This window comes from Oncorhynchus clarkii, chromosome 15, assembly GCF_045791955.1.
Source record: "Oncorhynchus clarkii lewisi isolate Uvic-CL-2024 chromosome 15, UVic_Ocla_1.0, whole genome shotgun sequence".
Classification (NCBI taxonomy): Eukaryota; Metazoa; Chordata; class Actinopteri; order Salmoniformes; family Salmonidae; genus Oncorhynchus; species Oncorhynchus clarkii.
This window is the reverse complement of record NC_092161.1, coordinates 17274480-17300044: the sequence shown is the minus strand read 5'-3', so window position 1 is coordinate 17300044 and position 25565 is coordinate 17274480. Positions and strand designations below refer to the sequence as shown.

The window sequence follows — 25565 nt, the reverse complement described above, 5'->3', positions numbered from 1 at the left end:
GGAACATGTTCCGGGATTCTTCCGATGGCATTGAGGAGTACACAACATCAGTCACTGGCTTTATCAATAAGTGCATCAAAGGCGTCATCCCCACAGTGACTGTACGTACATACCCCAACCAGATGCCATGGATTACAGGCACCATCCGCACTGAGCTAAAGGGTAGAGCTGCCGCTTTCAAGGTGCAGAACTCTAACCCGGAAACTTACAAAAAATCCTGCTATGCTCTGTGGCGAACCATCAAACAGGCAAAGCGCCAATACAGGGCTAAGATTGAATCATACTACACCGGCTCCGACGCTCGACTTATGTGGCAGGGCTTGCAAACTATTATAGACTACAAAGGGAAGCACAGCTGAGAGCTGCCCAGTGACACGAGCCTACCAGACGAGCTAAATCACTTCTATGCTCGCTTCGAGGCAAGTAACACTGAGGCATGCATGAGAACATCAGCTGTTCCGGACGACTGTGTGATCACACTCTCCCTAGCCGACGTGAGTAAGACCTTTAAACAGGTCAACATACACAAGGCTGCAGGGCCAGACGGATTACCAAGACGTGTGCTCCGGGCATGTGCTGACCAACTGGCAGGTGATTTCACTGACATTTTCAACATGTCCCTTATTGAGTCTGTAACACCAACATGTTTCAACCAGACCACCATAGTCCCTGTGCCCAAGAACACAAAGGCAACCTGCCTAAATGACTACAGACCCGTAGCACTCACGTCCGTAGCCATGAAGTCCTTTGAAAAAATTATCAAAGACCTCAGCCACCCCAGTCAGACTGTTCTCTCTACTACCGCATGGCAAGCGGTACCGGAGTGCCAAGTCTAGGATAAAAAGGCTTCTCAACAGTTTTTACCCCCAAGCCAAAAGACTCCTGAACAGGTAATTAAATGGCTACCTGGACCATTTGCATTGTGTGCCTCCCCAACCCCTCTTTCTACGCTGCTGCTACTCTCTGTTTATCATATATGCAGTCACTTTAACTATACATTCATGTACATACTACCTCAATTGGCCCGACCAACCAGTGCTCCTGCACATTGGCTAACCGGGCTATCTGCATTGTGTCCCACCACCCACCCCTCTTTTACGCTACTGCTACTCTCTGTTCATCATATATGCATAGTCACTTTAATCATATCTACATGTACATACTACCTCAATCGCTACTTTTATAGCCTCGCTACTGTATATAGCCTGTCTTTTTACTGTTGTTTTATTTCTTTACTTACATATTGTTCACCTAATACCTTTTTTCCACTATTGGTTAGAGCCTGCAAGTAAGCATTACACTGTAAGTTCTACACCTGTTGTATTTGGCGCACGTGACAAATAAACTTTAATTTGAAGTCTCAAATGACAACTGTACACTGCTGCGTTATTGTTGTAGAATGTAATAATTTTATCACACGTTGATAATACAATATCCAATACATAGAATACTTAATCAAGTACTCATTCATGCTAAATCAGAGCAGAGATGTTATTCAATGCTCCCTCAAGGCCATATGTGACATATTTCTTCAGTTTCAAGAGGTGACAACTAAATCCATAAAACAGTCTTATCTCCTTTCCACAGACATCATACTGTCCTGTCATCCCCTACCTTGTCATCTTCGTCCTCGGATGCGTCTGAGAAGTTTAGAGATTTGTCCATCTGCAAGAATGCTCTGACATCAGGCCTATCAGATAGATAGAGAGAGAGGGGCAGTGGTCACACGTTAAGGGTCTGACTGAGACATACACAAAGCCACTGCTGTTAGAGAACCACTGCTTTTAGACTCCATGTTAAACATCACTGGGTCAGGAGCAGTGTTGGGGGTAACGTGTCACAAATTACTTTTATGAGTAACATGTTACTTTTGAAATTGGGTAATATTATTAGTTACTTTGTCAACTAACGTGTGTTACTTTCAGAATCATCTCTCTACCGGGCGCATGTTTCCTTGACCCGATCTCGACTGGTTTCCTCATTTAGTTCTCCAGCGAGTGGAAAAAGGCTGTTTGGAGAAATGTCACGACAGCTACATCCATAAAAATGTTGAAACCCACCCCAACCACTCCAGTACCCCTGCATATTGAATAAGGTACTTACATTCATGTTTCCATCAAAATAAGAACTTGTTCTTAACTGACTTGCCTATTTAAATAAAAATAAAGTAAAAATGATCTATATTATTATCACTGCATTGTTGGGAAAGAGGACTCAAGGTAAGAATTATACTGTAAAGTTTTACGTCCTGTGCAAGTTGCGAATAAACTTTAAAACGTGAAATGTAGATTTTTGCCATCACATCTGTGATAGCAAGGCCCATAGAGGTCTCTCCCATCTAGTGGCAAGTGACCCTCTATACATCTCTACGGGTCTGTGTGGTCTAAAACCAGAACTGGCGGCTCGAGAGAAAGATTTCGAATGAAAAGATAAGAAATCTGTACAGATTTTTGGTTTACAGTATATGGCTAAATAAGCAGCCCGTATGATAGCACAGCACTTGTAGACTAGCACAGGAAAGCATCACCACAGATGAAAGGAGAAACTAGTGATCAAACCTGAGTTAGTCTACTTACTATCTTTGGTAGAGCACACGCAGATCTTGCTCCCTCTGACAGTCAAACAAACTGTGAGATTTCGATTTTTTTTCCATGAAAGTAACAGAAAGTAATATAACATGTTACTTTCCACACAAAGCAATATTGTAAAGTAATATGTTACTTTTGCGAAATGTAACAAGTAATATTTACTTTTTCAAGGAACGAATCTCAACATTGTTCAGGAGATACCGCCATGATGCGACATACATATGCTCCCTTCTGAGCTTATCATCCCCAGATCCTAACCATAACCATTAGGGAGAACCGTAACCAATAGGGAGAACCGTAACCAATAGGGAGAACCGTAACCAATAGGGAGAACCGTAACCAATAGGGAGAACTGTAACCATGAGGGGAGGAAACACAAAACTGACCTTAGATTCGTTTCTAGGGGTAACTTCCTACTTGTATAGGGGGCGTCACACTTGCATAAAGTGAGGCAGATCGATTTGGTTCATTTTCAATTTAATTCAATAACTTATTTAGCTAGCTGATCAGTTATACAATACTTACTGGATACTAAGCTGAGGATGTGAGACCAGTCTCTGAATGAACTCATGTAAACCTGTTCTTCTTTGCTTGATAAACTCTAAAAAAAAAAAGAAATGGACAATTTCATAAATAGAATATATGATATTGACCCGGTATCACAAATTAAAGACAACCTAGAGACACACGAGCAGATATGATAGAAAGTTTTCTGGTGTAGTTTCATATCATCCGTAATCTAGTTTGTAATACCCAAATAAGCTAATTTGTTTACAATTTAAATAAAACAAAATAGTTGGCTGAAGGTCAGTGGAAAACAGAGGGGTCTGTACTGAATTCTGATCTACTGAATACATTTTTATAATAGAGTGCAGTTACAGGCAGTATACTGTACTTTTATCAGATTAATCAATACGGTACCTGGGTCAAAGTTGTCCCCAAATATTCTCTTAGCTGGGATTTTCAAGTTCAAAGATGGAAATTGTTTCCTCAACTGCATAAATAGAAAAGACAGACAAATCAGATTATAGAAAGTATATATAAAAATAGATGTCACAGAGACCAAAATGACTCTACTTTCATTTTCCCAATGAATTGCCTGATTTTCTAAATGTCAACTAAACATAAATCCCCACTCACAGCCTGAAAAATACTCCTTAAAACATCGGATAAGATTCTATTTTGATTAAAATCGAGTTTTGCCCAGTTTAGTCAGCAGATCTCTGATGAAAAGGTTCAGTAAGAAAGGAAGCCTGGAGTCTCACGACAACATGCATTTATCACACTGTAACACTTTCACTTACTGTGTTGTAGAGCTTGTCAAACTCTGCGTATCGCCTGAAGACAAACCACTCATGTCTTCCTACGTTGACCATCACTTTGTAAACCTGGACAAATGTAGAGGAAAACACATTTTAGTATAGACCTAGACAAACGACACCGATGCCCTACTTTCTACTGATAATAAACGCTCTCTAATAACCATTCTGTATAATGTCTATACAAGTCTGTAATACTGCCTGCTGAACAGCCGTTGCCACAGCAACACTATTATACTATACTCATTACTCACAGTGTAGCGCTTCTTCTTGTCCCTCTGCTCGTTGTAGCAGGGGATGCTGACATTAGGGAAGCTGGACTGCTCCTCCATCCTGAGCTGGAGCAGTCAGAGTTCAGAGATTTGAGGCCAAAGCGTAGGTCAGAGGTCAAGCCTCTCAGCACCCTTCCACAGCGTCCGGTCCTGGACAGAGCTCACATGGACAACTGAACCATCCTCATCCTGGTTGACTGCTGTGGACAAGAGATGAGAGAGATTAGATTATACACTGAACAAAAATACACTGCTCAAAAAAACTAAGGGAACACTAAAATAACACATCCTAGATCTGAATGAATGAAATATTCTTATTAAATACTTTTTTCTTTACATAGTTGAATGTGCTGACAACAAAATCAAACAAAAATGATCAATGGAAATCAAAAGTATCAACCCATGGAGGTCTGGATTTGGAGTCACACTCAAAATTAAAGTGGAAAACCACACTACAGGCTGATCCAACTTTGATGTAATGTCCTTAAAACAAGTCAAAATGAGGTTCAGTAGTGTGTGTGGCCTCCACGTCCCTGTATGACCTCCCTACAACGCCTGCGCATGCTCCTGATGAGGTGGCGGATGGTCTCCTGAGGGATCTCCTCCCAGACCTGGACTAAAGCATACGCCAACTCCTGGACAGTCTGTGGTGCAACATGGCGTTGGTGGATGGAGCGAGACATGATGTCCCAGATGTGCTCAATTGGATTCAGGTCTGGGGAACAGGCGGGCCAGTCCATAGCATCAATGCCTTCCTCTTGCAGGAACTGCTGACACACTCCAGCCACATGAGGTCTAGCTAGCATTGTCTTGCATTAGGAGGAACCCAGGGCCAACCGCACCAGCATATGGTCTCACAAGGTGTCTGAGGATCTCATCTCGGTACCTAATGGCAGTCAGGCTACCTCTGGCGAGCACATGGAGGGCTGTGCAGCCCCCCAAAGAAATGCCACCCCATGACTGACCCACCGCCAAACCGGTCATGCTGGAGGATGTTGCAGGCAGCAGAACGTTCTCCACGGCGTCTCCAGACTCTGTCACGTCTGTCACATGTGCTCAGTGTGAACCTGCTTTCATCTGTGAAGAGCACAGGGCGCCAGTGGCGAATTTGCCAATCTTGGTGTTCTCTGGCAAATGCCAAACGTCCTGCACAGTGTTGGGCTGTAAGCACAACCCCAACCTGTGGACGTCGGGCTCTCATACCACCCTCATGGAGTCTGTTTCTGACCGTTTGAGCAAACACATGCACATTTGTGGCCTGCTGGAGGTCATTTTGCAGGGCTCTGGCAGTGCTCCTCCTACCCCTCCTTGCACAAAGGCGGAGGTAGCGGTCCTGCTGCTGGGTTGTTGCCCTCCTACGGCCTCCTCCATGTCTCCTGAGTTACTGGCCTGTCTCCTGGTAGCGCCTCCATGCTCTGGACACTACGCTGACAGACACAGCAAACCTTCTTGCCACAGCTCGCATTGATGTGCCATCCTGGATGAGCTGCACTACCTGAGCCACTTGTGTGGGTTGTAGACTCCGTCTCCTGCTACCACTAGAGTGAAAGCACCGCCAGCATTCAAAAGTGACCAAAACATCAGCCAGGAAGCATAGGAACTGAGAAGTCGTCTGTGGTCAACACCTGCAGAACCACTCCTCTTGCTAATTGCCTATAATTTCCACCTGTTGCCTATTCCATTTGCACAACAGCATGTGAAATGTATTGTCAATCAGTGTTGCTTCCTAAGTGGACAGTTTGATTTCACAGAAGTGTGATTGACTTGGAGTTACATTGTGTTGTTTAAGTGTTCCCTTTATTTTTTTGAGCAGTGTATATATATATATATGCAACATGCAATAATTTCAAAGATTTAACTGAGTTACAGTTCATTTAAGGAAATCAGTCAATTGAAATAAATGCATTAGGTGTATAGCCAAATTCTCTAAAACGATGTTGGCAGCGGCTTATGGTATAGACATTAACATTAACATTCAATTATCTGGCAACAGCTCTGGTGGACATTCCTGCAGTCAGCATGCCAATTTCACACTCCTTTAAAACTTGAGATACCTGTGGCGTTGTGTGACAAAACTGCACAATTTAAAGTGGCCTTTTACTGCCCCCAGCACAAGGCGCACCTGTGTAATGATCACACTGTTTAATCAGCTTCTTGATATGCCATACCTGTCAGGTGGATGGATTATCTTGGCAAAGGAGAAATGGTCACTAACAGGTATGTAAACACATTTGTACCCAAATGTTTTTTGGGTGCATGTGGAAAACGTCTGGGATATTTTATTTCAGCTCATGAAACATGGGACCAACACCTTACATGTTGCGTTTTATATTTTTGTTCAGTATAGAGGTACTATAGAGAAATGATACTGCACTCTATTCCATATGAGAGAATGAGCATACCTGCTCTATCATGTAACAGTTCTGCCTTCTGCCCTCATACATTGATCCTGCATGGAGCTGATTGCAGAGCACAGATTCTCAGCAGTTGTGGAGGGAGTTGTTGTTTGTAGCTACTAGGGTGACAGAGGAGAACACACACTGTGGTCATTGAGCGTCAACAGTAGGTTACCTCATCCTGGATAGACAGACTATTAGGCTACGCTCCTACACCCCCCCCCCCCCCCTCGAGTCTCTCCATGCTCTCTGTCGCCTACACGCCCACTCTATCCTGTTTAGTTCTTTACCTCATACCTCACTATTACTATTATCCACCTCTTCTCATCTCCATATCACCTACTATCCACCTCTTCTCATCCCCACATCACATACTATCCACCTCTTCTCATCCCCACATCACCTACTATCCACCTCTTCTCATCCCCACATCACCTACTATCCACCTCTTCTCATCCCCACATCACCTACTATCCACCTCTTCTCATCCCCACATCACCTACTATCCACCTCTTCTCATCCCCACATCACCTACAATCCACCTCTTCTCATCCCCACATCACCTACTATCCACCTCTTCTCATCCCCACATCACCTACTATCCACCTCTTCTCATCCCCACATCACCTACTATCCACCTCTTCTCATCCCCACATTACCTACTATCCATTCCCCATCCTCTCTTCAGCCCCTCTCTCCAAACAGATGCACTCAGAGCTGCATGACTTCACTCTCTTCTTCCCGCTCCTCCTCTTCTCACATACAGCTCACCCACACTCCTGCTCGCCCCCCCCACCCCACACTCACACACTCCTGCTCGCGCCCCCGCGCCCCCCCGCCCACACACACACACTCCCGCTCGCACGCTGGGCCTGTGACATTCTCCCTGGCTCCTGTCACAGCATGGAGGACTGGAGGTATTTATAGATAACCTTCCGCTGGGTCTTTGAAGTTTGAAGCACACAGGCTAGGTAGAGACCTGTAGGAAGCTGCCCAGTGGGATCCCCAACACAGGAAGAGGTGCCATTGTAGTGAACACTCTAGAGAGGTAGTAGTAGCCTATTATGAAATCACCTTGAAGACCTTATTGAGAAAAGAGAATTATCAGCCTCAATCAAAGCCTGTTGATGCCTTGAAATGATATGGAGAAATTACAAATGCCACCTCAATCAAATGTATTTTCTTCATGTTAAAATGTGTTAATGTAGGCGCCTCCCGGGTGGCGCAGTGGTTAAGGGCGCTGTACTGCAGCGCCAGCTGTGCCATCAGAGTCCCTGGGTTCGCGCCCAGGCTCTGTCGTAAACGGCCGCGACCGGGAGGTCCGTGGGGCGACGCACAATTGGCCTAGCGTCGTCCGGGTTAGGGAGGGATTGGTCGGTAGGGATCTCCTTGTCTCATCGCGCACCAGCGACTCCTGTGGCGGGCCGGGCGCAGTGCGCGCTAGCCAAGGTTGCCAGGGGCACGGTGTATGTAGCCTCCGACACATTGGTGCGGCTGGCTTCCGGGTTGGATGCGCACTGTGTTAAGAAGCAGTACGGCTGGTTGGGTTGTGTATCGGAGGACGCATGACATTCAGCCTTCGTCTCTCCCGAGCCCGTACGGGAGTTGTAGCAATGAGACAAGATAGTAGCTACTACAACAATTGGATACCACGAAATTGGGGGGGAAAAAAAAAAAAAAGGGGTAAAAATCAACAACAAAAAAAAAATTGTTAATGTTGATATGCTGCAAGGCTCAATATTAAATGTTCAATGTCTGCTTTTAAAAAATGTTACCCATCACCAAAAGGTGCCCTTCTTTGCGAGGCATTGGAAAACCTCCCTGGTCTTTGTGGTCGATTCCGTTTTTAGAAATTCACTGCTCGACATTACAGAATTGTATGTGTGGGGTACAGAGATGATTCAAAAATCATGTTTAACACTTTTGCGGTCTATGCAACTTATTATGTGACTTGTTAAGCACAGTTTTACTCCTGAACTTATTTTGGCTTGCCATAACATTTCAGCTTTTTGGTTTTTTATTCATTTGTAAAAATGTCTTAAAAACATCATTCCACTGACGTAAAAACTCAATTTAATAAATGTTAAATTCAGACCGTAACACAACAAACTGAAAAGTCAAGGGGTGTGAATACTTTCTGAAGGCACTGCACACGGGATCAGAGAGCAGCAGCCTTCCATTGTCAATACCAGTGATAATAAGGAATGTTATTTTGGGAAGTGGTTCCTTGCATCATACAACACCATTTTCAGTCACCTTTTAGGCCAACAGTGTTACAGGGGGGGGGGGGGGGGGGGGAGACAAGTGACTTGAGCTTTCAGACAAGTAATAAAAACAAATCAGTCCTAAGAAAGTTCATGTCAAGCACTATGCTGGTTAATTGCTGATCGTGTTGTGTCTGTTTTCCTGTTAGAAACAAAGCTTTTTGTTTGGTGGCGTGACACTGTGACTTGTCCTTTGTTTCATAGTGAGGTCAGCTAGCATGTTAAGTAATTTCTTTCAGACCTTGCCATTCGGTGCTCTGTGTAGTCTACAACATGCTGGCTCTCTCTCACACAACAGCTCCCAGTTAACTGTGCAGTACTGAAAGTCTTGACAGAGAGATCTAATTCAACACTTCCCAGTTAACTGTGCTGTACTGAAAGTCTTGACAGAGAGATCTAATTCAACACTTCCCAGTAAACTGTGCTGTACTGAATGTCTTCACAGAGAGATAATTCAACACTTCCCAGTAAACTGTGCTGTACTGAATGTCTTCACAGAGAGATAATTCAACTCACGTAGTAGTAAAGACGCATAAAGGGAGAAAGCCTCTTAAAATGCACAAGTGCAACTGAGAGACCTTCAGTTCCAGTCCCCCCCCACCACCACACCCACAAAGAGCAGAGCAGAGAGCCCATAGGCTTGACTGGGATATTATAAATAAATATTCTCCCACTGGGCTTGTTTCAAAATCAAATCATGCAAAATGACTGAGCATCCCGAGGCAGAACCGCTTTTTAACGTTCCTGAAATACTTTTGTTCAAATGAACCTAAGCTATAACATACTCCTTCATTTGGAATGCAGAACATAAAGTCCTGACCAATCCGCATCCTCAAACCAATATCACAAGAACAATCACATAAGGGGAAAGTAGAGGTTAAGTTTGTGTTCAGGGGTTTTAGGTCACTAAATAAAAACATTTTCTGTTTAATGTCACATTCAACAAAACAAACACATTCACTGCTGATCGCCAGATGTTGCACACCGCGTTACAACACTGGGCTTGAATTAACTTGTGCTGACAAGCTCAAATATGTTACTATCAAAAATAGCCCTCTTCCTGGTTTGTTCAAACACACACATCCTTGCCTGTGGAAAATCCTCTGAGGATGTTGAACAACCTGAATGGCATTATCATTAGTCTCAGCAGCCCGATGTGTCTTGTCAGCGGTCAGACCTAGAGGTCAGGAAACTCTGGATAAACAGCAGTGAAAGACCAGCCAGGAGAGCCATGTCAGCTGCTGTAGACATTGGGGGACATAGCCTGACTAAACAAGAGTGTCCTCTTTTCTTCTGGTATAAAAGAATGGAAATGCAGTACAAGGATGGCCATGGAAATAGGCATTTGACTTTACTGAGCCATTTCAATAGTTGTTTTTATGAATAGGCCTATGTGTTGTTTAATTGGTGAGAGATCTATTTGTTATGCAACAGTATGGATTATTTCTAAAGGGCCAACTACGCCATTGTTAGCCTGTGGGCTATAAATTCACACAGAGACACTCATCTACAATATACAAACATCCTCCCAGGGAGGAATTGATAATGACACAGCTTTCTCTAAAAAAAGGAAGTGCGAGAAAGCATCTGGACTAATGCCTAACCAGCAGTCCAATACAGACACTGCAAACCTTCACTGTTGATTAACAAACAACACTGGCTGTCCACAGCTAGCTGAGGAACTCCGAACTACTACTACTACTACTACTACTACTACTACTACTACTACTACTACTACTACTACTACTACTACTACTACTACTACTACTACTACTACTACACACTCACATAACTTCTCCTCTTAACTCTACTTCTCAGGCTTGGGAAGTATGGCTGTAAACAGCACCACCGAGAACTAACAGAACAGAACTTGATGAGTGAAACTACAGTATTTGGACACTGGCGCATTTGGTCTGCAAATAGGCCTAACAGTTGAAAATGTAGAACTGACATTGGTGTATTGAGACTGGTGGATCTATCACACGGCAGTCATTTTAGGGTGTGTTTCCTGCCACCCCCTCATTCATGGTTATGTTTAACAAACCATACAACTCTGAACATTTTACAAACACACATTTACTGGAAAAACTGTGCAGATGCAAAATTGTGTAACAGAATTTCAGTAAAATCTCCTTCAGTTTAAAACATTTTTTTCCCAAAAATTTGATGTTCTGAATTAAGTTTAAACTATGTCTTCATAAAGAATGGGGTGTCAGCTATGGTGTGACACATTGACTTTGAAAACATCTCTTTGGGTTATTAAACAGTAAGTGAAGTGGATTTACACCCAGTAACAGAATTGCTGTAATTTAATTTCTTCCCTTGGGTCCCTGATCTGTACTACATAGAAATGCATAATTGTAGATATGAATATCATTCATTTCATGGTGATGTATCCTAAATAGGTACACAAAAGGTACAAATATGCAATATTATCCATTGCATATTTGGGTATTATTCTACACCCTAGGTAATTGTTTTAATGAGCTCTGCCCCCAAACAAGACCAAATTTGGTTGATCCAGACCGGACCAAATCTGAACTAATCATAGATGTCTATGTTTCACAATTTTGGACATCAAAGTACAAATACAGTAGAGTACAGTACAGCACAGTAGAGTACAGTACACTAGAGTGCAGTACAGTGTACTCAGCTCTAGTGTGCTCTGCTATGTACTGAACTATACTCTACCTTTCTTAACTGTACTCTACTGTGCTGTGCTTTAATGTACTGTGAACCCAATTGTGGTTTGTGACCACTATGATTTCCCATTTCAGCCAATTGTATTTCAGAAACTCCGTTACCGATTTTTCGTAAATTCCGTTACCGAAACAAAATGCATATAAGTTAAAAAAATATATACACAACTAATTAATAGGTTTTCCTTTACCTGTTACTTCTGTCAACTTTCATTACCCTCCCTCCTCATGAGGGAGAGACATTTGAAATTATCTTAAAGAGATTTGGGTTTTTGGTACTGGAATTTCAAGGTACAATGTTCCCCAAACTTGCAGAAGGCATAAAAATGTATCCAAAAATAAACGTACTGTAAGTGTTGATAGAAGTTGGCAGGGTTCTTTACTTCAACAGTATTGTCTTTTGATGTATTTATAATACATTTTAATACTTTGTTGGTAGATGTTTTCCATCTGTTTGACCAGATAGCAAAGCCTTTGCTTATTCCAAATGTGGAGGATGGAAAAAGGTTTTAAAAAATGTATACGCTTAAATATATATATATATATTTTAAAGACAACTTTCAATTGACATGCTCCTATGAACTTCACATGCTGGTGCTCATGGGTCCTTTTACATGGAAATGCCCAGATACAATACCCCCAGAAAACAGCCTGGTTTTCTTGTTACACAATTGCATGGCTCTGCACCTACGCATTCCTGCTGTAGCCTAACAAGTGATTACATTGTAGCCTAGAGTTAATCTACGACTGTATAGAAATAAAGTCCCATAACAAGACTATAGTCTCAACATGGAACACTCATGTGAAATTACAAGTGGAAAAGTACACCGAGATGTCTTCACATTGACTAACTGGCCGTGGAAAGGAAGTTAAAGCAAACATGAGGATGTTCCATGAACAGACAGAGACATACGGGAAAGAACAGGATAAAATAGTTTCGTTTCTTAATGGAACAACTTTTGAGAGAGAGAGAGAGAGAGAGCGCTGGACGTTTTGTTTATGCTTTAAATTAGACAGTTCTAGCAGAAGAAAAAGTTACGTAATGACAATTTAACAGATTTATGTCTGTATATGGCTCACAGTTGGAAGGAAACGATAAGGGTTGTTGCAAAGATCCTGCACGACAACAGTACAGAAAAGTATAAGTGTGAATGTACCTTATTTTGTCGGGTTTTTAATCCAACTAACTCCAATGGCGTGTTGCGCTGAAGGCAAAGGAATGTGTCAGTAAAAAATGGAGCAAAATCCGGTGAGTTTGACTCAATTATTTAGGAGGAAGATTCCAAGTCACAGCCTGTACTTTCTAATACCATTCTGAGCGTCTGTCAAGGGGTAGCTCGAAGCAGGAAACATCAAGACGGTTGTCCTGCAAGTTCCAATGAAATTAGTCACGGGACCACACACATAAAGAGGATGAAAACATTGAGGTGGAAACAGCAGCAAACAGTAACCCCTAGCGGTGGAACGTGGGCAGGGCCACAACCACGTTGTTCCATGTGAAATTAGTACCGCACGTCCCTCTGTGACATGAGATTTACAGCCCACTCACTGTACAGTATGTATGTAGAGCGTCATCTTTAATGTCTATTTGTCCGTCTGTTTGTTCATTCCCGGTAACGTTTGTTATATTGTATTCTTTATATTCTATTATATTGTATTATATTCAGTTATGTTCTATTCTATTATTTGATAGTACTTGGACATCCTTTTGCTCTAACTATCTAGCAGGTGTCCCGTCCGCTCCTGAAACTGTCTCCACACGTTTGAAGGTACTGACATCATGACTGTGACTGAAGGTTGACCTCTTCATGGAGGCTTTGTGAGGGAAGAGAACGGTCCTGCAGGCTGCATCTGTAGCTTGAGGTCTGCATCAAAGTGCTCAAGGAAAGTGGACGTCTGCCAAGGAACTATACAGGGTCCTGACCTCCTCTTCAGGAAATATTGACTCATCTAACAGATATTTCCTACTACCGGTAATAGTGGATACATCTAGCCTACTCATCATCACTTTATGAATGAATGTTCATGATGATAAATACCACACTTCTTTCCATGTAAGTACAGTGATACTGGCTGGCTGACACAAGTATTCCCATGGGCATAATGGTGGCCCTTCTATGTAGGCCTATCGGTGGAAATCTATGGAGATTGGCTCAACCAAGGTAGGCATTTGTATTGTAATAAATTTGTTTTGGAAAGAGATCAAGAAATTGGTATATTCACTAATTATTTTAAACTACACTACCATTCAAAAGTTTGGGGTCACTTACAAATGTTCTTGTTTTTGAAAGAGAAGCACATTTTTTTGGTCCATTAAAATAACATCAGATTGATCAGAAATACAGTGTAGACATTGTTCATGTTGTAAATGACTATTGTAGCTGGAAACGGCTAATTTTTTTAATGGAATATCTACATAGGTGTACAGAGGCCCATTATCAGCAACAATCACTCCTATGTTCCAATGGCACATTGTGTTGGCTAATCCAAGTTTATAATTTTAAAAAGGCTAATTGATCATTAGAAAAACATTTTGCAATTATGTTAGCACAGCTGAAAACTGTTGTGTAGCAATAAAACTGGCCTTCTTTAGACTAGTTGAGTATCTGGAGCATCAGCATTTGCGGGTTCGATTGTTTGCCTATGTAGAAATTCCATAACAAATCTGCCGTTTCCAGCTATAATAGTAATTTGTATAATAGTCATTTGTTATTTTAATGGACAAAAATGTGCTTTTCTTTCAACAACAAAGACATTTCTAAGTGACCCCAAACGTTTGAATGGTAGTGTAGATCCATAATACAGTACATGTAGGCCTACAGTTGTTCAGATCATGTAATGTATGTCACAAAGTATTTGTACACAAGGGGGCAGCAGGACACCATTTGAAATCGAGCTGTCATTCCACAGCTGTTGTTATGCATGCAGAAAGGCACACTGTCTGCCAGCCTCTGTTAATTATTACTACAGTAGGCCTAATGTTTTGTTCTGCATTGAACATAACTTGAATATTGTTGTTTATTGTAAAAAAAAAAGTTTTTATAAATACTTATCTTTACCTTCATAATCGTCTAGATTTTTACAACAGGTTTGTATGATGATTGTAGAATAGACAGATAAAAAAAAATATATAGGTTTTTATCACCACAATACGGTCGTATTAATTGTCACAGTGTCCATTTGCGCTCAAAGCGAAAGGCTCTTTTGGAGCGCTCCCCTGATTCTAACCAATCAGGTGCGAGGCCGCCTGCGCAGATTCAAACACCCTTCTAGAAGGAGGCTGGGCGCGAGATTCGGCGGGATCGACAAAATCTGAATGCGAAAATAACAAAATAGAAGTACAGTGGGAGGGAGAACAGTGTGTAGCCTACAAGGCAGGTTAGCTAGCTATACATGTTCACATCCTATTCGATCGGATATTGACATTGCATGCATCGCGGTGACATGCAAAATATAAGGAGATGCGTTTTTATTTACGATTGCATACAATTCCTACAACAAGAAAGAGTTTGACATGAAAGTGAACCGCTAGCTAACCAGCGAAAGTGTGGCACTGTATTTTAGGCTACTGTCAGAAAATAAACTGGAAGATGACAGACATCGGACTGTATGGATAACTGTCCATGGAGAACATATAATTCGCTTTTATATGGATTTTAGACCAACTACAAATAGAGGATTTCTTATTTGAAAAGCTTTGATCAGCTGTCATTATGGCCAACATAAAGTCGCGCAGGTAGGTGACACATTTCTGCTAAATCTGTAGTTAATTTGGTTGCGTACTAGCTACATTTGAATGGTTTCAGATATGATACAAAAATGTTGCAACAAAATAGCTATAGTAAAGATGCAATTCATAGTGAAACCCATTGCTCAGGCATGGCATTATATTGAGCCAGATGTCACGTTGATCGTTGACACATCACGAGCACCTGCTCACGGTCACATAACGTGTTAGTTAGATATTGAAATACAGTAGGCTACAGCAAATTACAGCCTAGTTAGGATTCTAAAGGTTAATTAAAATAGTTGAATCAATTCCACCAATACTTTATTTAGCTGGATGTTTGTGCAAAATGTATGGGAATAGAACAGTCATAAAAGTGCATGTGGCACTCTTCAGTGAATAACCAAAGCATGTCGCGAGCTTGTGAACCAGCACAGCTGTTTGAGTTGATTATTTTGTAGTAGACTAGGCTATGTCCCTTTTGGTCATGCTAACTTTGATAAAACAAAAAAAAACGTTGATTTGAGTTGTTCGGTGGTTTATGTAACTGCTTTGGTCTGTATTGTATTTTGTTGCTCAATTCAACACCCATTCATTGCCATCTTTCCCCTCGAACAGAAAACATGGCTGACAGTCTGTGAGATGTGGTCTTGGCTAGAAAAGATCCAACTTTCGTAAAATTAACGTCAAAAGTTAGGTTTTGGGGGGAATTTTAGCTAACCCTAGCTCTTTTCCTAACCCTCACCTAATTATCCTAACCGGATACGTTAATTCTCCTAACCTGCTGCATTGCTGCGTAAATTCTCCTAACCTGCTACGAAAAGTCAAATGTGACGTTAATTTGACAAAAGTTGGATCCCTTCTAGCCATTACCGTGAGACGTAGCACGAGTAAGACTATTGAACAGATAGAGCACTTGCTATTTTCAGGCTACAGAAAAAATATATTAGATGGCCCAGCCCTCTGTTGTTTTAGTATGGACATTATTGTTCAAGGGAAATAAAATAGATGTATTGATTTAGAAAAAAACATAGTCCAACATAGGATTGTGATTGTTTTGTGCACCATTCTGCCACATTGTGTGGGTACATGTTTGGAAAATCCCCTATAACAGAGAGTCCCATAAAATGGTAAACAGAGAATTTACTACTGTAGGCTAGGCATCTAAAAGATGTCTATTGTTTTCACAAATCAGATTTAGTTTGTTAATTATATATATATGAAAAATAATGTATATAGGATAATCAGAGCACGAATGTATTCATTTATGGAGATATTTTCCCTCTGAGGTAAGGCTAGAATGACACAGCTATGTGTTATTAGTATTTGTGAATTTGAGCCTGATTTTTAAAAAATGTACTAGGCAAGTCAGTTAAGAACAAGTTCTTATTTTCAATGATGGCCTAGGAAAAGGGGGTTAACTGCCTTGTTCAGGGGCAGAATGACAGATTGGGGATTTGATCTTGCAACCTTTTGGTTACTAGTCCAACACTCTAACCACTAGGCTACCTGCCGCCCTGGATGGCTGAATTAACTATTGATTTATAGGCTGATTGGAGCCTGCTAACTGCCCTTAAACACACAAACATGACAATGACGTAATTTCCATCTGAACGAACAACTCAGTGGCGTGTGTGTATCCCTCCACCCTCTACCCCTCCTAGACCCTACCCCCTCAGTGTGCCCCATCTGGTGGTGATAGGGGAGGGCCAGGGTGGTGGAGGATGGTCCTTTCTACCTCTCCCTCTGCTTTACATTTCACATGGAAGTTCAAGTTTGAATTGAAGAAACCTGTGGGAACACAGTCTACAGAGGCCATTATTTCAGTTTTATATTTTATTCACATAATAAATGAGGCATTGAAAAAGCATATGAAGAATATGACACGCTTGATTTAGAAAATATATTTTTGTGCATTCGCCAACATTGTACACAAATTACGTAGGTATTACACATAGATTAAGATGACTTTAGTAGTCTATGAAGAAGTTGTTTGAGAGAACGTAAGACTCGGCACAGTACTGGCTCAGGCACCTTGGCCAAGTTCTTATATAAGAAATCATACCAATCCCCCTGAGTCGATTTTGAAACTCCTGTTTAATTCAGCCTGGACCGTTAGGTCTGACCTATTAGTTTAGCCACACCCCGGGCCTGCCTCCTTGCAGCCCGCGCCCCACACACACACACACACACACACCTTTATGCCACACACCTAGATATTACAAAGAGCCTGTTTATGTGGGAGCACACACCCTGGGCTCAGACCCACTTCCACCTCTCTCTTTCCTGTAGTGAGGGAATTATGCTGAAATTCAATTGGCATGTCCCAGTCACCACTGAAGAAGCCCTTTCATCACAGGCCAGTACTGGAAACCTGTGGGAGGCCTTGTTTTCCTCACCACAGTGTGTGTGTTCGAATGTGTACAGCATGTGTACATGTTAGAGTGTTTGAATGTGTGTGCGTGTGTGTGTGTGCATCTGCTGTGCTGGTGGCGCATGTGAGTGTGCATTTCAGAGACAAAAACAACATGTTAACATATTTAGGAACTTCATACTTTGACCTTCTTTAGAGAATGGAGAAAGACTGCTGTAAATCCACCCAACATTTCATCGAAACCAGGAGGATGGCATCAGGCTGAATGTGGAAAAAAATGCAATGAACAGAGATGAAATTCCTTATTTTACATGTACGAGATGCATGTAAATCCTACAAAATATATTTACAGTACCAGTCAAAAGTTTGGACACACCCACTCAAGGGTTTTTCTTTATTTTTACTGTTTTCTACATTGTAGAATAATAGTGAAGCCAACATTAACTATGAAATAACACATATGGAATCATGTAGTAACCAAAAAAAGTGTTAAACAAATGAAAATATATTTTATATTTAAGATTCTTCAAAATAGCCACCCTGTGTTGTGATGACAGCTTTGCACACTTGGCATTTTCTCAACCAGATTCATGAGGTAGTCACCTGGAATGCATTTCAATTAACAGGTGTGTTAGGTCGGTCAGTCAATGCGGAACATTTCAAGAATTTTGAAAGTTTTTTCAAGTGTAGTTGCAAAAACCATCAAGCGCAATGATGAAACTGGCTCTTATGAGGACCGCAACAGGGAAGGAAGACCTCTGCTGCATAGGATACGTTCATTAGAGTTACCAGCCTCAAATTGCAGCCCAAATAAATGCTTCATAGAGTTCAAGTAACAGACACATCTCAACATCAACTGTTCAGAATCAGGCCTTCATGGTCGAATTGCTGCAAAGAAACGACTAGTAAAGGACCAATAAGAAGTAGAGACTTGCTTAGGCCAAGAAACACGAGCAATGGACATTAGACCAGTGTAAATCTGTCCTTTGGTCTGATGAGTCCAAATTTGAGATTTTTGGTTCTTCATGTCTTTGTGAAACGCAGAGTAGGTGAACGGATGTTCTCAGCATGTGTGGTTCCCACCGTGAATTATGGAGGAGGAGGTGCTTTGCTGGTGACACTGTCAGTGATTTATTTAGAATTCAAGGCACACTTAACCAGCATGGCTACCACAGCGTTATGCAGCGATATGCCATCCCATCTTGTTTGCATTTAGTGGGACTATCATTTGTTTTTCAACAGGACAATGACCCAACACCCCTCGAGGGCTCCTTCAAGACTGTTGCAAAAAACATTCCAGGTGAAGCTGGTTGAGAGAATGCAAAGAGTGTGCAAAGCTGCCATCAAGGCAAAGGGTGGCTACTTTGATGAATCTCAAATATTGTTTGATTTGTTTAACACTTTATTTTTTTTATTTATTTAACTAGGCAAGTCAGTTAAGAACAAATTCCTATTTTCAATGACGGCCTAGGAACAGTGGGTTAACTGCCTGTTCAGGGGCAGAACGACAGATCGGTTACTAGTCCACCGCTCTAACCACTAGGCTACCCTGCCGCCCTTTCGGTTACTACATGATTCCATATGTGTTATTTTGTAGTTTTGATATCTTTACTATTATTCTACCATGTAGAAAATAGTAAAAAAATTAAGAAAACCCCCTGAATGAGTGGGTGTGTCCAAACGTTTGACTGGTACTGTGTATCTAAACGTTCCCACCACATTGTGCTCTTCTGAATGCAGCCCCTGTCCTTCAGTCTCTGGGATTGTATGGGGCTGTGGCTAGCCTTGGAATCACTCAATTGCATGTAGGCCCATATTATGTTACTGTGCTCTGATAGTATCTAACTTCAGACTCTTATTTGACAATGTCTGGAATGCAATGAGACCAATAGCTCAGTATGTCTCTGTTGACAGCTGTGGTGTAGATTTATTACATAGCTCTGGTTCTGGTGCGTCTCAGCCGTTGGAACAGTGTCAGTGTGAACGTGCTCTGTGATTACTCTGGGTAACCACTGTCCTCAACCCTCCTCCCTGTCTGTTTATTAGATGTTCTACCCCTGGCACAACGTGACGCCATGAAGGAAGTGTTGCCCAGCAACAAGACATTTCTATGGACAGAGCTAAGTGTGCACAACTACTTTCTCTGGTGGCAGAGTTTCACATTGGAGAAGGGAAAGCTGTGTCCACTATTACAGCTTTTTGCTGTCTTGATTAAATCTTATAGATTGTGAGTTATAGGTGTTTAAGTTGGCCCTATTTTCCTAAAATCAACATTCGAGGCAAAAAAGGGGCAGTTGTGTGAAGGTGGATTTGCCCCAAAAAAGGCAACAGTTGTTTCACTATACCCAATAAGACTAGCTTTTACCCTTTTACCACCTAGGTATAGAGGCAGTCTGCCACAGTCAGGGTTGGCATCATAATGCCTAATCTAGCAGGGAACAAGGGACGGCTAGGCTACTCTAATTATGGTCAGGAATGTTCTGTTTAATATGAGTCTCAACTCTGTTTCCGTCTCTGCACGCCACGTACTGAGACTGAGACTACTGCCAATCCTGCTTCACCATGAATGACTGCCTGCTCGATCCATTGACTTCTGATTCAGTTGGATATTGGACGGGTATTTGTAATTGGCTATCAGTGGGTTGGCGCTGTATGTGACTCAGTTGTGGCATGAATGATGTATTGTTCCTGCTTGTGTCTTTTTATGTTTTATTGATGTCACTAGTTCTGAGTCCACCCTGTAATATTGTGTCATGATTATGTCAATGCTCTTGTTTTACTTAAGTGGCTGTGTTGATTAGTGATTGACTATAATGAAATGTAAAGAGAGCAATAAATAAGAGTCTCTCTCTCTCTCTTTCCTCTACCTCTCCATCTCTCCTTTTTCAGTGAGTCTGAGGATGAAGATCTACACTCCACAGATCCTGAGAGTAAGGACAAGAGCAAAGACAAGAAGATACTGTGCAAAGGCAAATGGTCTCGCGATGAGGTAGGCTAATTCTATAAGAGGCATATGAGCGGGCCAGTTTGGTCAAGTGTGCTAGTTACTTTATTGCGCTCACTGTTGAACCATTATTTATTGGACCTGTCTTGCATTGTTTTAGTGTTCAAATGGATTGAGAATAGCATGTGCGTGAAAGTGTGCTGTGGTCCAACAGTCTGTTTGTTTATAAATGTATTGTCTGCAGCAATCTGCTGCTTTTCTATGGCATGATATGTAGGAAGCCCTATTGTGTCCCCTGCTAAAAAAAAAAAAAAAGTGTAAAGGGCGTTTACCTTATGTAAGCACTGAGGATGATGGGAGTGTCTCAGGAAGGTTGGCTCCTGACTGTCTCTCTCTGCCCCCCCCCCCCCCCTTCTCGCTGCAGGATGAGAGGCTGAAGAAGTTAGTGGAGCAGCATGGAGCAGACTCCTGGAAATTAGTAGCTAATAATTTTCAAGTAAGTAAAACATTTTTTCCCCTTAATCATTACACACTGTTAGAACATGGTGTTAAGATACAAAGCTTTCTGTAATAAGCACAGTAACACACTAACACAAATCATGTCTATATATTGATGATATGTAATAGCGATGGGGGAAAATGCAGGAAAACTGTAATCTGTTTTACCTTATTTCTACCAACATCACCTGTGCAACTAGAGGTGAAAAAAAATGGACCTTTACTCCACACACATAGCTCTCTCTCGCCCTCCATTTGGCAAATCTGACCATAACTCTATCCTACTGATTCCTGCTTACAAGCAAAAACTCCTCAAACAGTAAGTACCTGTGACCCGGTCAATACGGAAGTGGTCCGATGAATTGTGTGTTAAGCTGCAGGACTGTTTCGCTATCACAGATTGGAATATTTTCTGGGATTCATCTGGTGGCATTGAGGAGTTTACCATATGTTTGCACGTCCTATGGCATTCTGCATTAGCATCGAACAGCCCCCGTGATATGCAGCTGTTCAGGGAAGCTAGAAACCATTATACACAGGCAGTTAGAAAAGCCAAGGCTAGCTTTTTCAAGCAGAAATTTGCTTCTTGCAACACTAACTCAAAAAAGTTCTGGGACACTGTAAAGTCCATGGAGAATAAGAACACCTCCTCCCAGCTGCCCACTGCACTGAAGATAGGAAACACTGTCACCGCTGATAAATCCACCATAATTGAACATTTCAATAAGCATTTTTCTACTGCTGGCCATGCTTTCCACCTGGCTACTCCTACCCCTGTCAACAGCACTGCACCCCCAACAGCAACTCGCCCAAGCCTTCCCCATTTCTCCTTCTCCCAAATCCATTCAGCTGATGTTCTGAAAGAGCTGCAAAATCTGGACCCCTACAAATCAGCCGGGCTAGACAATCTGGACCCTTTCTTTCTAAAATTATCTGCCGAAATTGTTGCCACCCCTATTACTAGCCTGTTCAACCTCTCTTTCGTGTCGTCTGAGATTCCCAAAGATTGGAAAGCAGCTGCGGTCATCCCCCTCTTCAAAGGGGGGGACACTCTTGACCCAAACTGCTACAGACCTATATCTATCCTACCATGCCTTTCTAAGGTCTTCGAAAGCCAAGTCAACAAACAGATTACCGACCATTTTGAATCTCACCATACCTTCTCTGCTATGCAATCTGGTTTCAGAGCTGGTCATGGGTGCACCTCAGCCACGCTCAAGGTCCTAAACGATATCTTAACCGCCATCGATAAGAAACATTACTGTGCAGCCGTATTCATTGATCTGGCCAAGGCTTTCGACTCTGTCAATCACCACATCCTCATTGGCAGACTCAACAGCCTTGGTTTCTCAAATGATTGCCTCGCCTGGTTCACCAACTACTTCTCTGATAGAGTTCAGTGTGTCAAATCGGAGGGTCTGTTGTCCGGACCTCTGGCAGTCTCTATGGGGGTGCCACAGGGTTCAATTCTTGGACCGACTCTCTTCTCTGTATACATCAATGAGGTCGCTCTTGCTGCTGGTGAGTCTCTGATCCACCTCTACGCAGACGACACCATTCTGTATACTTCCGGCCCTTCTTTGGACACTGTGTTAACAACCCTCCAGGCAAGCTTCAATGCCATACAACTCTCCTTCCGTGGCCTCCAATTGCTCTTAAATACAAGTAAAACTAAATGCATGCTCTTCAACCGATCGCTACCTGCACCTACCCGCCTGTCCAACATCACTACTCTGGACGGCACTGACTTAGAATACGTGGACAACTACAAATACTTAGGTGTCTGGTTAGACTGTAAACTCTCCTTCCAGACCCATATCAAACATCTCCAATCCAAAGTTAAATCTAGAATTGGCTTCCTATTTCGCAACAAAGCATCCTTCACTCATGCTGCCAAACATACCCTTGTAAAACTGACCATCCTACCAATCCTCGACTTTGGCGATGTAATTTACAAAATAGCCTCCAATACCCTACTCAACAAATTGGATGCAGTCTATCACAGTGCAATCCGTTTTGTCACCAAAGCCCCATATACTACCCACCATTGCGACCTGTACGCTCTCGTTGGCTGGCCCTCGCTTCATACTCGTCGCCAAACCCACTGGCTCCATGTCATCTACAAGACCCTGCTAGGTAAAGTCCCCCCTTATCTCAGCTCGCTGGTCACCATAGCATCTCCCACCTGTAGCACACGCTCCAGCAGGTATATCTCTCTAGTCACCCCCAAAACCAATTATTTCTTTGGCCGCCTCTCTTTCCAGTTCTCTGCTGCCAATGACTGGAACGAACTACAAAAATCTCTGAAACTGGAAACACTTATCTCCCTCACTAGCTTTAAGCACCAACTGTCAGAGCAGCTCACAGATTACTGCACCTGTACATAGCCCACCTATAATTTAGCCCTATCAACTACCTCTTTCCCAACTGTATTTAATTTATTTATTTATTTTGCTCCTTTGCACCCCATTATTTTTATTTCTACTTTGCACATTCTTCCATTGCAAAACTACCATTCCAGTGTTTTACTTGCTATATTGTATTTACCTTGCCACCAAGGCCTTTTTTGCCTTTACCTCCCTTCTCACCTCATTTGCTCACATTGTATATAGACTTGTTTATACTTTATTATTGACTGTATGTTTGTTTTACTCCATGTGTAACTCTGTGTTGTTGTATCTGTCGAACTGCTTTGCTTTATCTTGGCCAGGTCGCAATTGTAAATGAGAACTTGTTCTCAACTTGCCTACCTGGTTAAATAAAGGTAAATAATAATAATAATAATATCAGTTACCGGTTTCATTAATAAGTGCATCAACGACGTCGACCCTACAGTGACTGTACGTGCATATCCCAACCAGAAGCCATGGATTACAGGCAACATCCGCACTGAGCTAAAGGCTATAGCTGCCGCTTTGAAGGAGCGGGGCACTAACCCGGCCGTTTATAAGAAATCCCACTACGGCCTCCGATTGAACCATCAAACAGGCAGAGCATCAATACAGGACTAAGGTCAAATCCTACTACACCAGCTCTCACTCTCGTCAGCTGTGGCAGCGCAAACTATCATGGATAACAAAGGGAAACTCAGCCGCAAGCTGCCCAGTGACACAAGCCTACCTGATGAGCTAAATGCCTTCTATGCTCACTTCAAAGCAAGGAGCACTGAAACATGCATGAGAGCACCAGCTGTTCCAGACGACTGTGTGACCATGCTCTCCGTGGCCGATGTGAGTAAGACCTTTAAACAGGTTAACATTCACAAGCACGCAGGGCAAGATGGATTACCAGGACGCGTACTCAGAGCATGTGCAGAGCAGCTGACAAGTGTCTTCACTGACGTTTTCAACCTCTCCCTGATCCAGTCTGTAGTACCTACATGTTTCAAGCAGACGACCATAGTCCCTGTCTAAATTACTATTTCCCTTTAGCACTCACATCTGTAGCCATGAAATGCTTTGAAAGGCTGGTCATGGCGCACATCAACACCATCATCCCAGACTTCCTGGATGACGCAATATCTTTATCACTCCACACTGCCCTTTCCCACTTGGACAAAAGGAACACCTATGTGAGAATGCTGTTCATTGTCTACAGCTCAGCGTTCAACTCCATAGTGCCCTCCAAGTTGATCACTAAGCTAAGGACCCTAGGACTGAACGCCTCCCTCTGCAACTGGATCCTGGACTTCCTGATGTGCCGCCGCCAAGTGGTGAGGGTAGGCAACAACACACTGACCCTTAACATGGGGGCCCCTTAGGGGTACATGCTTAGTCCCCTCCTGTACTCTCTGTTCACCCACGACTATGTGGTCGCGCACGACTACAACACCATCATAAGTTTGCTGACAAAACTACGGTGGTACGCCTGATCACTGACGACGATGAGACAGCCTATAGGGAGGAGATCAGAGACCTGGCAGTGTGGTGCCAGGACAACAACCTCTCCCTCAACGTCAGCAAGACAAAGGAGCTGATCGTGGACTACAGGAAACGAAGGGCCGAGCACGCCCCCATTCACATCGACGGGGCTGTAGTGGACCAGGTCCACATCACTAAGGACCTATCATGGTCCAAACACACCAACACAGTCATGAAGAAGACACGACAACGCCTCTTTCCTCTCAGGAGGCTGAAAAGATTTGGCATGGGCCCTCAGATCCTCAAAATGTTCTACAGCTGCATCATTGAGAGCATCTTGACTGGCTGCATCACCGCTTGCTATGGCAACTTACTGGCATCCGATCACAAGGCGCTACAGAGCGTAGTGTGTACGACCCAGTACATCACTTGGGCTGAGCTCCCTGCCATCCAGAACCTCAATACCAGGCAGTATCAGAGGAAGGCCCTAAAAATTGTCAAAGACTCCAAGCACCCAAGTCATAGACTGTTTTCTCTGCTACCGCACAGCAAGCGGTACCAATGCAAAGACTGCTAAATAGTTAGTTAAATAGTTAACCAAATAGCTACCCGGACTATCTACAT

General features: G+C 42.6%; 2 protein-coding genes across 3 annotated transcripts in view; one reads left to right on the top strand and one right to left on the bottom strand.

Moving 5' to 3' along the window:
- The window catches only part of LOC139366988 (serum/glucocorticoid regulated kinase family member 3), a 33824-nt gene extending 20838 nt beyond the window's left edge, over positions 1-12986 (bottom strand). The window contains exons 1-7 of one of the 2 annotated variants that reach the window (XM_071104817.1): positions 12849-12958; positions 12696-12743; positions 4162-4379; positions 3893-3976; positions 3510-3582; positions 3114-3189; positions 1615-1690 (exon numbers count right to left, since the gene is read on the bottom strand). In XM_071104817.1, the coding sequence (XP_070960918.1) occupies positions 1615-1690; positions 3114-3189; positions 3510-3582; positions 3893-3976; positions 4162-4239 (387 nt within the window). In that variant the 5' untranslated portion in view covers positions 4240-4379; positions 12696-12743; positions 12849-12958. Of the gene's footprint in view, positions 1-1614; positions 1691-3113; positions 3190-3509; positions 3583-3892; positions 3977-4161; positions 4380-12695 lie in introns of both variants that reach the window. The other variant, XM_071104816.1, reaches the window with a different exon arrangement.
- A 1911-nt stretch (positions 12987-14897) lies between these two features.
- Positions 14898-25565, top strand: part of LOC139366987 (myb-related protein A-like) — a 28837-nt gene continuing 18169 nt past the window's right edge. Inside the window, exons 1-3 of the mRNA XM_071104815.1 lie at positions 14898-15274; positions 20529-20628; positions 21008-21079. Of these exons, the coding sequence (XP_070960916.1) occupies positions 15252-15274; positions 20529-20628; positions 21008-21079 (195 nt within the window). The 5' untranslated portion in view covers positions 14898-15251. The remainder of the gene's footprint in view (positions 15275-20528; positions 20629-21007; positions 21080-25565) is intronic.